At 48.1% G+C, this 13,911-nt stretch overlaps 1 protein-coding gene across 1 annotated transcript in view; it reads right to left on the reverse strand.

Annotated features, from left to right (window-relative positions):
• Positions 1-13,911, reverse strand: part of MERTK (MER proto-oncogene, tyrosine kinase) — a 91,198-nt gene that overhangs the window by 63,510 nt on the left and 13,777 nt on the right. The window contains exons 2-3 of the mRNA XM_029071151.2: positions 9,721-10,063; positions 1,365-1,465 (exon numbers count right to left, since the gene is read on the reverse strand). Of these exons, the coding sequence (XP_028926984.1) occupies positions 1,365-1,465; positions 9,721-10,063 (444 nt within the window). The remainder of the gene's footprint in view (positions 1-1,364; positions 1,466-9,720; positions 10,064-13,911) is intronic.

The following is a 13,911-nucleotide window of genomic DNA, read 5'->3' on the forward strand; positions in this document are numbered from 1 at the left end:
AGAGGAATTGCATTTCTCTATCAAAGACACCCTGGCCTGCCTGGGTGACTTGTACAAAAATCAGGTTTGAACACTGGGTATCTAAGAGGGAGTAGGTCATATTAAGGCTGAAAAATATTACCGAAACGCATGAAATGAGGTGTGTCTACCATGAACACAGCGCTGTGCTGAGCCCTTGGGGATCACAGAAATGATCCCGGCCCTTCGGCGATTGATGATCCAATAGGTGGGCCAGACACTAAAATAATTTCAGCAGGAGGAAGGAGGAAAAGGGAGATATGGCAATAAATACGCGCTTAAAAAATAGGGTCGGTAAGAAGCAGCGCGGCCTAATGGAAAGAGCACGGGCCTGAGAGTCAGATGATCTGGGATCTAATCCCGGCTCTGCCAAGTGCTTCCTATGTGACCTTGGGCAAGTCACTTAGCTTCTCTGTGCCTCATTTGGCTCATCTGGAAAATGGGGATGAAGACTATGGGATACGGACTGTGTCCAACCTGAAGGTGTATCTATCCCAGTGCTAGGCCCAGAGTAAGCTCTTAACGAGTACCATAATCATCATTATCACTAGCCTCGCTCGAGGCAGAGGCAGAGAGACATCCCACCTTCAGCCACTTCCTCTTGGGTCTGCCATGGCATCCTCCCTTACAGCACGTGCTCTCACCCCACATCTCTGGGTCTGATGGGGAGCCCGGCCCACCCTCTGTCCCCCAAATCAGGGAGGGGAGACGGGATCCACTGTGCCTCCCGGCAGCCTGGGTGACCTGGTGACTCCAAAATCCTATTCCCCCTTCTCCTTAGCCTGTGAGCCCCACGTGGGATGGAAATGTGCCTGACCTGATTACCTCGTGTCCTCCCAGTGCTTAGTACGGTGCCTACCACTTAGGGAGTGCTTAACAAATACTGTAATTATTATTATTCTCTGAAGACCCCCTGTAGGGAAGGCATCCAGCAAATAATAATGATGGCATTTGTTAAGCGCTTACTTTATGCCAAGCACCATGCTAAGCACTGAGGGACAAGGTAATCAGGTTGTCCCACGTGGGGCTCAGTCTTAAGCCCCATTTTACAGATGAGGTAACTGAGGAACAGAGAAGTTAAGTGACTTGCCCAAAGTCACACAGATGATAAGTGGCTGGGGCCGGGATTAGAACCCACAACCTCTGACTCCCAAGCCAGTGCTCTTTCCACCAAGCCACACTGCCTCTCTAAAAGCACTTAGCAGGCTGGCAAACGCCTGGAACTTATTGCCAAAATCACGAACCGGGTAGGAACTAAATCTCAGGAAGGCAGGTGTTCACCATCCAGATTTTTTTCCCGCCCCTAAATCCATGGAAGATTAGATTCAGTGTGGGTTAGGTCTCACCTTGGACTTCGAAGTCAATGGGATCGGACACTACTTCCTCCTGGTTGATTTTCAGCTTGCAGACGTAGGATCCGTTATCAGAACGCTGCACGTTGCTTATGCTTGAAAGAGACACACACAATTTTATCTCGAGTGGCTTCCCCAAACAGTTCTCCGTGCACTTCAGCTTAATCTTCCTTCAGTGGGTTTGATTCCTACATGGTAGACAGGACTTGGCAAACTTGGATGCCAATCACTCAATCAATAGTACTTATTGAGCGCTTACTGGGTGCAGAGCACTGTACTAAGCTCTTGGGAGAGTGTAATATAACAGAGTTGGTGGACCTGTTCTCTGCCCACAGGAGTTTATGGTCTAAAAGATTAAAATAGATTACACATACTGACATAAGTGTTGTAGGGCTGAGGATAGGGTGAATAAAGGGTATGAATCCATGTGGAAAGGAGACACAGAAGGGAGAGGGAGTAGGGGAAATGAGGGTTTAGTCAGAGAAGGCCTCTTGGAGGAGATGCGACTTTAATCAGCTTTTGAAGGTGGAGAGGGATGATCCGCTGGATATAAAGGGGGAGGGAGTTCCAGGCAGAGGCAGGGCCTGGGCAAGGGGTCGGGGGTGAGATAGATGAGATCAAGCTGGAGTGAGTAGATTAGCATAAGAGCAGCAAAGTGTGAGGGGTGGGTTGTAGTCGGAAATCAGTGAGGTAAGACAGGAGGAGTCAAGGTGATTGAGTGATTTAAAGCCACTGGAAAGGCGTTTTTGTTGGATGCAGAAGCGGATGGGCAACCACCAGAGGTTCGTGAGGGGCGGGAAAATACGGACTGAACAGTTTTTTGGAATAACGATCTGGCCAGCAGAGAGAAGTATGGCCTGGAGTGGGGAGAGACAGGAGGCAGGGAAGTCAGCAAGGAGGTTGATGCAGTAGCCAAGGAGGTTGATGCAGTAGCTAAGGTATGATAGGGGAAGTGGAAGGTGTGCATCTCCAAGCAGGACATGGGATAGATGCCTCTGTTACAAGATCTAGCCGAAGCCCTGCAAGCTTCATCTTCACTTTCAAGGAATGTGTCTGTTATACTGTTATACGGTACCCTCCCAAGCACTTAGTGTAAAATGTAATAAATACTTTTGATTGATTGATTTCAGAAGGAAAGTTCTCTGAATTTTTTTATGGTATTTGTTAAGTTCTTATTATATGTCTAGCACTGTACTAAGAGCTGGGGTAGATACAAGCTAATCAGGTTGGACACAGTCCGCGTTCCACATGGGGCTCGCAGTCTCAACGATCATCTTACAGATGAGGTAACTGAGGCCCAGAGAAGTTAATAGTAATAATAATAATAACAATGATAATGTTGGTATTTGTTAAGCACTTATGTGCAGAGCACTGTTCTAAGCGCTGGGGTAGATACAGGGTAATCAGGTTGTCCCACATGAGGCTCACAGTTAACCCCCATTTTACAGATGAGGTAACTGAGGCACAGAGAAGTTAAGTGACTTGCCCATAGTCACACAGCTAACAAGTGGCAGAGCCAGGATTCAAACTCATGACCTCTGACCCCCAAGCTTGGGCTCTTTCCACGGAACCACACTGCTTCTCTAAGGTCACACAGCAGACAAATGGCAGAGCCGGGATTAGAACCCAGGTCCTTCTGACTCCCAGGCCCCGTACTTTATCCACTAGGCCACGCTGCTTCCCTGAATGAGCAGGTCCCCTTGATTTTCCAGGCCACATTATGGTGTGCTCCTTGAATACCACTGACAAGTCAGTATCTCAAGGACAGTGTCCTGGGGAAGCCACTCAAAGATCAGGCTGGTAAACACTTTTCTTTGCTGGCCAAAGGTAACATTATCTTAGTGTCTTGTCTCCTACTTGCCAGATAGAAACAAAGAAGAATATTAGATTTCAGGAATCCTAAGAGAGTTCTGGCCGGCTTACTGGGAGACGCTGAACCCTCACAGGAACTGGATTTAGGGACAATTCCCTAAATCTTCCTAGAGGCAGCCCTGGGTCGATCCCTTGTTAGTAACAGAGCCGGACGACCTCCGCCACACTTTCTATTCTCCTCAAGACTGTAAGCTCGTTTGCGGGCAATCCTTCATTTCCTTTTCTCCCACTCCTTTTGACGTCACCCTTGCACTAGGATTTTCACCCTTTATTCGCCCCCGCCTCAGCCCGACAGACTGAGGATAAACACCTATCCATAATTATTTATATTCATGCCTGTCTCCCTGTCTAGATTCTAAGCTCACTGTGGGCAGGGAATATGCCTACCGACTCTGTTGTGTTTTACTCTCCCAAGCGCTTAGTACAATGCTCTGTCCAGGGTAAGTGCTCAATAAATACCTTTCAGCAATTGATTGCTTAATGGCCTTCCCAGACTGAGCCCCCCCTTTCCCTCTGTTCCTCCTCCCCTCCCCACTCCCCCGTCCCCTCCCCTCAGCACTGTGCATATTTGTAAATATTATTTCTTACCCGATTTATTTTGTTAATGATGTGTATATCTCTATGATTCTATTTATCTTGATGCTGTTTTGTTTTGTTCTGTTTTGCTTTGCCGACTGTCTCCCCCATTTAGACTGTGAGCCCGTTACTGGGCAGGGACTGTTTCCATCTGTTGCCAAATTATACATCCCAAGTGCTTAGTACAGTGCTCTGCACATAGTAAGTGCTCAATAAATACTACTGAATGAATGAATAATGGAAGAAGACCAAACGTGAAATTTTACTAGGAGTGTATCTGTGGCCAAAAAAGCCCTACTTTATGCCCCCCAAACCCATACCTCGTTGTGTAACCATGTTTGACGCTTGCCGTGCCTGGTGCTGTTTTGGATTTTGCCTCCTCGTCTGCTATTCCTTAAGAAGCTTTTGCTCAAAAATAGCTGTTCCTAATGACGCAGGCAGAAATAGCAACAGAACCGGGCCTGAACTCTCCTTCCCCCACAACCACCCCGCCCCGAATCTAGCAGGGAGCTGGCCTGTCGCTATCTTTCGGAGCTTTTTGGGTAGGGAATTTGTTGTATGAGCTGACCTTTTCTCCTTCTTTGGAATCTAGCTCCCTGAGCCAATTTAAAAGAATGAATTTGGCTTGACTGTGCCCCAAATAGCCTTTTGCGTTTTCAAGATTTATTTATTCCTTAAAAGGGGCCAACAGGAGCAAAATGAAGCCCTACTGGGGATTCCCTCTAGGCAGGAAGCTCACTGTGGGCAGGGAATGTGTCCTTTATATTGTTATGTCATACTCTCTCAAACGCTTAGTACAGTGCTCTGCACAAAGTAAAATAACATTGACTGATTGACTGATTCCTTACAGTTCCTACTGACAGCAGAGCTTCTGACACTGAGGACCTTCAGACCTTTTAAAAACTAGTGCAAGCACCTACCTCAAACACACTCACACTGCATCTTTCCCCTCCAAGGGTTGGTTTTTTTGTTTATTTTTCTTTTTAATGGTATTTATTAGGTATCTACTATGCGCCAGGCACTTTAACTAAGCACTGGGATAAATAAGAGCTAAGGAGGTTGGACACGGTCCTCGTCCCACGGTCCCATTTGACAGATGAGGTAACTGAGGAACAGCGATGAGAACTGATTGTCCAAGGCGGAGCCGGAATTAGAACTCAGATCCTCTGACTTCCAGGCTCATGCTCTTTCCACTAGGCCATGCTGCTTCTTCATTCATTATAAATCTGAGGTTCACTAGTCAGACGGTCATTCAATCAATTGGATTTCTTGAGCCCTTACTGTTTGCAGAGCACATACTAAGCGCTGGGGAGAATAAAATACAACAATAGAACAGACACATTCCCTGCCCCAAATGAGCTCACAACCCAGAAGGGGCAACAGACATTAATACAAATAAATAAATTACAGATATGTACATAAGTGCTGTGGAGCTGGGAAGGAGGATGAATAAAGGGAGCAAGTCAAGGTGGCATAGAAGCAGCCTGGCTCAATGGAAAAGAGCCTGGGCTTCGGAGTCAGAGGTCATGAGTTCGACTCCCAGCTCTGCCACTTAGCTGTGTGACCGTGGGAAAGTCACTTCACTTCTCTGGGCCTCAGTTACCTCATCCGTAAAATGGGGATTAACTGTGAGCCTCACATGGGACCACCTGATTACCCTGTATCTACCCCAGCGCTTAGAACAGTGCTCGGCACATAGTAAGCGCTTAACAAATACCAACATTATTATTATAGAAGTGAGTGGGAAACGAGGAATGGAGGGTTTAGCGGGAAGGTCTCTTGGAGGAGATGTGCCTTCAGTGACACTTTGAAGCGGGGGAAGAGGGATTGTCTGTCAGATATGAAGAGGGAGAGTGTTCCAGGCCAGAGGCAGGTTGTGGGCGACGGGTCGACCGCAAGACAGATCAGATGGAGGGACAGTGAGAAGGTTGGCATTAGAGGAGTGAAGTGCGCAGGCTGGGATGAAATAGGAGAGTAGGGAGGTGAGGTAGGAGGGAGCAAGGGGATTGATTTAAAGTCGATGGTAAGGGCTTTCCGTTTGACGCGGAGTGGTTTCTGAGGAGTGGGGAAACATGGCCTGAGCGTTTTTGTAGAAAAATAATCCAGGTAGCAGAATGAAGTACGGACTGGAGTGGAGACAAGAGGCAGGGAGGTCAGCAAGGAAGCTGACACAGTAATCAAGGTGGGATAGGATAAGTGCTGGGATTCACATGGTAGTAGTTTGGATGGAGAGGAAAGGGCGGATTTTAGGGATGCTGAGAAAGCCGAACTGACAGGATTTAGTGATGGATTGAATATGTGAGTTGAATGAGAGAGAGGAGTCAAGGATACTGCCAAGGTTACAGGCTTGTGAGACAGGAAGGAGGATGGTGTTGGGAAAGTCAGAGGAAGGACAGGGTTTGGGGGGGAAGATAAGGAGTTCTGTTTTAGGCATTTTAAATTTGAGATAACGGCGGGATATCCAGGCAGAGATGTCTTGAAGGCAGGGGGAAATGCAAGACTGCAAAGAGGGAGAGAAATCAGGATTGGAGATGTAAATTTGGGAATCATCCACATTCATTCATTCATTCAATCGTATTTATGAGCGCTTACTGTGTGCAGAGCACTGTACTAAGTGCTTGGAAAGTACAATTCAGCAACAGATAAAGACAATCCCTACCCAACAACGGGCTTACAGTCTAGAAGGGGGGAGATAGACGACAAAACAAAACAAGAAAATGGGCATCAATACCATCAAAATAGATAAATAGAACCATAGATAAATGCTCACCATTAATAAAATAAATAGAGCAATAAATATGTACAAGTATACACAAGTGCTGTGGGGAGGGGGAGGGGACAGAGCAGAGGGAGGGAGTCGGGGTGATGGGGAGGGGAAGAGGAGCAGAAGGAAAAGGAGGGCTCAGTCTGGGAAGGCCTCCTGGCGGAGGTGAGCTCCCATTAGGGCTTCGAAGAGGGGAAGAGAGCTAGTTTGGAGGATGAGAGGAGGGAGGACATTCCAGGTCAGGGATAGGACGAGGGCCTGGGTGGATGGCGGGACAGGTGGGAACGAGGCCCAGTGAGGAGGTGAGCGGCAGAGGAGCGGAGTGTGCGGGCTGGGCTGTAGAGGGAGAGGAGGGAGGTGAGAGAGGAGGGGGCCAGGTGATGGAGAGCTTTGAAGCCAAGAGTGAGGAGTTTTTGCTTCATGAGAAGGTGGATAGGCAACCACTGGAGATTTTTGAGGAGGGGAGTGACAGGCCCCCAGCGTGTCTGCAAAAAGATAATCCGGGCAACGGAGTGAAGTCTAGACTGAAGTGGGGAGAGACAGGAGGATGGGAGATCAGAAAGGAGGCTGAGGCAGTAGTCCAGTCGGGATACTATGAGAGATTGTACCGGCAAGGTAGCAGTTTGGGTGGAGAGGAAAGGGATCTTGGCGATGTTGAGAAGGTGAGACCGGCAGGTTTTGGTGATGGATTGGATGTGTGAGGTGAATGAGAGAGCAGAGTCACGGATGACACCGAGGTTGCGGGCTTGTGAGATGGGAAGGATGGCAGTGCCGTCCACAGTGTCAGGAGTTGAAGCCATGGGTGTGAATGAGTTTTCCAAGGGAGTCAGTATAGATGGAGAATAGCAGGAGACCCAGAATTGAACATTGAGGAGCTCCCACAGTTTGGAGGTGGGAGGCAGAGGAGGAGCCCACGAAGGAGACCGAGAAATAAGGAGGAGAACTGGGAGAGGACAGTGTCAGCAAAGCTGAGATTGGATAATGTTTTCAGGAAAGGGGAGGGTCGATAGTATGGAAGGCAGCTGGGAGGACAAGGAAGGTTAGGATAGAGTAGAGGTCATTGGATTTGGCAAGAAGATCACTGGTGACCTTTGAGAGGGTGTTTTCTGTGGACTGAAGTGGACAGAAGCCAGATTGGAAGGGGGTCAAAGCGAGAATCGGAGGAAAGGAAATTGAGAGAGCGGGTGCAGAAAACTCATTCAAGGAGTTTGGAGAAGAATGGAAGGAGGGAGATGGGGTGATAACTGGAGGAAGCCCATGGGGTCAAGGGAGGGTTTTTTTAGGGTAGGGGAAAACATGGGTAGTTTTGAAAGCAGAGGGGAAGAAGCCATTGGAGAGTGAACAGTTGAAAATTGTAGAGGGAGGGAAAAAGGGTCTTGATAAAGTGTGAAGGGAAGGGGTTGGATGTGCAGGTGGAGGGGTTGATTTTGAGAGAAGGCAGGAGAATGCCTCTTGAGAGACTCCTGGGAAAGAGGGGAGAGTTGAAGATGGGGTAGAAGGGGGGGAAGGACTGAGGAGGGGCTGGGGATATTTAGGGAGATCACTACTGAAGAATTCAATTTTCTCAATAAAGTAGCCAGATCATTAGGGGTGAGGGATGGAGGAGGCAGAGGGACAGAAAACCCCACTGAATTGCAAACCAACTAGAAAACTTTTGTTTTTTCTGCAAGGCCAAACCTTTTCTCCTGCTCCTTATTCACCCAGTTAATATATTCCCCTCAGCTTTAAAGGTTCAAAACATCCTCAAAAAGTTATTTGTCTGAAATGCCTGTTGACTCTCTGCCCCTCCCCCTGATAAAGAGAGTCAGCTCTGGCAAGAACAACCCCGTTGGCTGTCTTCAGAGCCCCGGAACAGCAGACAAGTAGACAGGTGACCATCCCTGGGTTATTTCTCCTTGAGGGAATAATGTGATTCTCCAAAACTCTGTCTTTACTCTCTCCTTCTCCCTTCCCTTTCTGTCTTCCCTAGGCATATGGCAAATGATTCTATCCAAGGTCAGGTCAAGAGTAACAAGTGAAAAGGGAAAGTATAGCTCCTTCCTGAAGTGAGTCATATACTGGTCTCATAGATTTTTGTCCTACTGATAATTGTTTTTAAGAGTCATTATTTTTCCACATTACTTTGTTGAAGTCTTTGCCCAGGCATAGTGAGGTACCTGGATTCTTCTGAAGAGTAATTCTGTGAAACGCTTTGAAGGGAGCTAAGAACATTAACGATGCCACCCTGTCCAGGACTCTGTCTCTGAGAGGAAAAGAATTAATTCATTCAGTCATATTTATTGAGGACTTAGGGTATGCCAAGCACTGTACTACACGCTTGGGAGAGTATAACACACAATAACCAGACCCATTCCCTGCCCACAAAGAGCTTACAGTCTAGGGGGGCAAGACATTAATAGAAATAAATAAATAACAGATATGTAAGTGTGGCCTAGTGCATAGAGCACGGGCCTGTAAATCAGAAGGTCCTGGGTTCTAATACCGCTCTGCCACTTGCCTGCTGTTTGACCTTGGGAAAGTCACTTCACTTCTCTGGACCTCAGTGACCTTATCTGTAAAATGGGGATGAAGACTGTGAGCCTCACATGGGCCAGGGACTCTGTCCAACCTGATTAGTTTATATCCACCCCAGCGCTTAGTAAAGTGTCTGGCACATAGTAAGCACTTAAAGAAAAAATCTCTCCAGCCCTTAGAACAGTATTCCAGTGTTAGGAACAATGCTTGGCACATAGTAAGTGCTTAACAGATACCATTATTATTATTGTTCAACACAGCTCTGCTGGGGTAGAAGTATCACCCCAATGACAAGAGATAATCTATGTTCCCTTCAGCCCCCGGGAACCGCAGAGTGTGAAAAGTGGGGGCTGTTGAGAAAATTAACAAAGAGCTGGCCAAATCTTTGCTTTGAGTGTTTCTTGTTATACTGTACTCTCCCAAGCGCTTAGTACAGTGCTTTGCACACAGTAAGTGCTGAATAAATACAACTGAATGAAGTAAGAGACGTTGCCCGCCCGGGGAAGACCACCTAACTCATTCACTCATTCAATCGCATTTATTGAGCGCTTATTGTACACAAAGCACTGTACTAAGCGCTTGGGAGAGTCCACCTCTCCATGCAGGGGGAATCAGGGACTTTACCTAATAGAAGATATAATGGCGGTCAACTCGTTGTCCGAATAAACGTGAGTGATGGCGTGATGGGCCCCGAGGAGCTCCTTGCCGTCCTTCCACCAGGAGATGACGGCAACGTCCTGGTAGATCGTGGGCACGTAAATCGAGCAGTTGAACTTGCCATCGTTGTGCTCGGAGAGCGCGATGTGCCCCACCGTGGGATTGAACTTGAGGGGCGGGGAGAACGTGGGCGTCTGGAGCGGGCCGGGGCCCGGGGAGACCGTCGCGGGGGGGACCGCTTCCGAGGACGACGCCATCGAGGGGTGGGCCCGGCGAGGCGCCTCTGCTTCTCGTTTCGCCACGGGGATGTCTGCAAAGAAAAACACCAGACTAGTGGATAGCGCAGGGGCCTGGGAGTCAGAAGATCAAGGGTTCTAATCCCCGCTCTGCCGCTTGTCTGCTGGGTGACCTTGGGTGAGTCACTTCACTTCTCTGGGCTTCAGTTACCTCATATATAAAATGGGAATTGAGTCTGTGAGCCCCACGAGGGACAGGGGACGTATCCAACCCGATTCACCCCGGCTCTTACTACAGTGCCTGGAACATGGTAAGCGCTTAACAAATACTACAATTATTATTATTATTATCCCTTTAAATGGCAAGATAAATTTTCCCCGTGGCAGGTGGCAAGTTTCTCCGGAGCTTGTCGCCTTGCTTTCTTCATTCAATCGTATTTATTAAGCTCTTATTAAGCACTGGGGAGAGTACAATACAACAACAAACAAAAACAACAAATGGCTCGCTCATTTTTCCAAATCATGGTCTTAGAACTCCAGGACCCACGAGACACATCGATGATGTGCCAAGCTAATCAATTTCCTTCCCACAGTCCTCGCCTCTTCCCAGCTAAGAGTGAAACCTTGCTGATTTCAAATGCGGCTTTCTCACTGGCCGAGTCCGAGACATCAAGGGACAGCGATGATGGCAACATTTTGGTAGGCTGTAGGCTCGAGACTGTAAGCTCACTGAGGGCAGGGAATGTGTCTGTTTTTGTTCTATTGTAATAATACTAAAACTATGTGCCAAGCACTGTTCTAAGCACTGGGGTAGATACAAGGTAATCAGGTTGTCCCAAATGGGACTCACAGTCTTAATCCCCATTTTACAGATGAGGTAACTGAGGCACAGAGAAGTTAGGTGACTTGCCAAGGTCACACAGCAGACAAGTGGCGGAGTTGGGATTAGAACCCATGTCCTCTGACTCCCAAGCCCATGTTTTTTCCGTTAGGCCCCGCTGCTTCTCTACTAGGCCCTGCTGCTCCTCTCCCAAGCGCAGGGTACAGTTCTTTGCAAACAGTGAGCACTCAGTAAATATGATTGAATGAATAATGAACGCCTAGTGGAAACAGCACAGACCTCAGTATTTGTTATTATTAAAAATAATATTAATAATGGTATTTGTTAAGCACTTACTATGTGCCAGCAGGCGCTGTACTGAGCGCTGGGGTGGATACAAGGAAATCGGGCTGGACACAGTCCCTGTCCCATGTAGGACTCACAGTCTCAATCCCCATTTTACAGATGAGGTAACCGAGGCACAAGGAAGTGAAGCGACTCGCCCGAGGTCACCCAGCAGACAAGTGGTGGAGCCGGGATCACCACTTACTATGTGACAGGCACTGTACTAAGTGCTGGGGTAGGTACAAGACAACCAGGTTGGACACAGTCCGTGTCCCAAGTCCGGCTCACAGTCTTAATCCCCATTTTAAAGATGAGGTAACAGAAAGGCAGAGAGGCCAAGTGACCGGACCAAGGTCACACAGCAGACAAGTGGCCGTAAATTCCTTAGTGGCCCGCCAGCCAGCTGGGCCGGAACCCTGAGAAGAGCCCTGGAGGAGAGAACATGGCCACTTCAGTCGGGGTCCATCTTCCCGTCCCCTATCCCCCCCAAACACACAGAGCAGAGCCGTCTGAAGACGTACGGGGTCTGGCTTGGGGGCCACAGGGTTTTGTCACTGAAAAATCACTGGATCGACAGTCCTGGAGCTAAGATCAATTAATCAGTGGTATTTATTGAGCACTTACTCTGTGCAGGGCACTGTACTAAGCGCTTGGGAGAGTACAAGCGCTTAGAGAATCAGCGTGGCTGAGTGGAAAGAGCACGGGCTTTGGAGTCAGAGGTCATGAGTTCGAATCCCTGCTCTGCCACTTATCAGCTGTGTGACTGTGGGCAAGTCACTTAATTTCTCTGGGCCTCAGTTCCCACATCTGTAAAATGGGGATTAAAACTGTGAGCCCCACGTGGGACAACCTGATTACCCTGTATCTCCCCCAGCGCTTAGAACGGGGCTCTGCACATAGTAAGCGCTTAACAAATACCAACATTATTATTATTATTATTACAATAGAACAGAATTAGCTGACACGCTCCCTGCCCTCAGTGAGTTTATAGTCTAGAGGACGAGCATACAGTCTAGAGGTACAGTCAAAGCAGTGTAGCCTAGGGGAAAGAGCAAAGGCCTGGGAGTCAGAGGATCCAGGTTCGAATGCCAGCTCTGTCACACATCTGCTGCGTGACCTCGGGCAAGTCGCTTCACTTCTCTGGACCTCAGTATTCTTATCTCTAAAATGGGGATGAAATACCTTGGGCTATAAGCCTCATGTGGGACAAGGATTGTGTCTGAACTGAATGCTTGGAACAGTGCTTGGAACAGAGCAAGCACTTAAATACCCCAATTACTAATTATTACAATCAGACCCACGTGACGGTTCTCCCCATCGCAGCCCCACCTAGACTGTAAGATCGTGGTGGACAGGAAATGTGCCGGTTTATGGTTATACTGTACTCTCCCAAGTGCTTAGTACAGTGCTCTGCACACAGTGAGCACTTGATAATTACTATTGAATGGAGTATAACTGTCTACTTAATGGAGAATTCTCTGGGAGCGGGGGCCCTTCCTTTGCATGCCAGCTCCACCCAGGTTCTTGCCATGCCCATCCCCGAGAAGTAGGGTGGGTTGGTCACTTTTGAGCATCTTTTAATGTTTTAAACTATATGAAATAAAAAGCTAAGCAGTCATAGTAGAACAAGCTGAGAAGAGGAATCTAGGAAATGATGCTCCCATGGAAAACTTTCCCATTGATGATGGGAAAGAGAAGCATCATGGCCTAGTGGATAGAGCCGGGCCTGGGGGGGGTCAGAAGGATCTGGGTTCTAAACCCAGCTCCGCCACTCGTCTGCTAGGTGACTGTGGGCTAGTCACTTCACTTCTCTGGGCCTCAGTTACCTCTTCTGTAAAATGGGGATTGAGATTGTGAGCCGTAGGTGCGACAGGGACTGTGTCCAACCCGATTTGCTTGTATCCACCCCAGTGCTTAGTACAGTGCCTGGTGCAGAGTAAGCGCTTAACAAATACCACAGTCATTATTATTATTATGGAGCCTCTCGTCATTAACCTTACTGGAGCTTCCCCAGAGTTTAGTACAGCTAATCTCCCCCGATTAGACTTTGAGCCCGTCATTGGGCAGGGATTGTCTCTATCTGTTGCCGCATCGTACATTCCAAGTGCTTAGTACAGTGCTCTGCACATAGTAAGCGCTCAATAAATACTATTGAATGAATGAATAAACGACTGGTGAACCTCAGTCCCACCACAAAGACTTCGGACCCGAGAACTGCTCAAAGGAACTGATTTTACTACTCATTGTTCAGGCAGGGCCCACTCACTCTCTGTCATCGGTGCTCTTCACGCAGTAGGCGCTCAGTAAATACCACTGATGATGGATTGATCTGTGCCAGCCAGAGTACTGGTGGGAAAGTGGGTGTCACTGTACCTCGATCTCGTCTACCTGGCCGCCGACCTCTCGCTCACATCCTACCTCTGGCTGGAACGCCCTCCCTTCTCATATCGGGCAGATTTTTGCCGTCCCCCGACTTCAAAACCTTATCGAAGGCCCATCTCCTCCGAGAAAACTTCCCTGACTGAGCCCCCCTCTCCTCTTCTCCCACTCCCTTCTGCGCCGCTCTTATTTGCTCCTTATTCATCCTCCCTCCTATCCCCACAGCACTTATGTATATAGCGGTATATATAGATCTGTAATTTATTTACTTATTCTATCACTGTCTCCCTTTCTAAACTGTGAGTTCACTGTGGGTCGGAGTGGGTCTGTTTGTTGTGGTATTGTACTCTCCCTAGTGCTTCGTAGAGTGCTTTGCAC

This window comes from Ornithorhynchus anatinus, chromosome 1 (genome assembly GCF_004115215.2).
Source record: "Ornithorhynchus anatinus isolate Pmale09 chromosome 1, mOrnAna1.pri.v4, whole genome shotgun sequence".
NCBI classification, from domain to species: Eukaryota; Metazoa; Chordata; class Mammalia; order Monotremata; family Ornithorhynchidae; genus Ornithorhynchus; species Ornithorhynchus anatinus.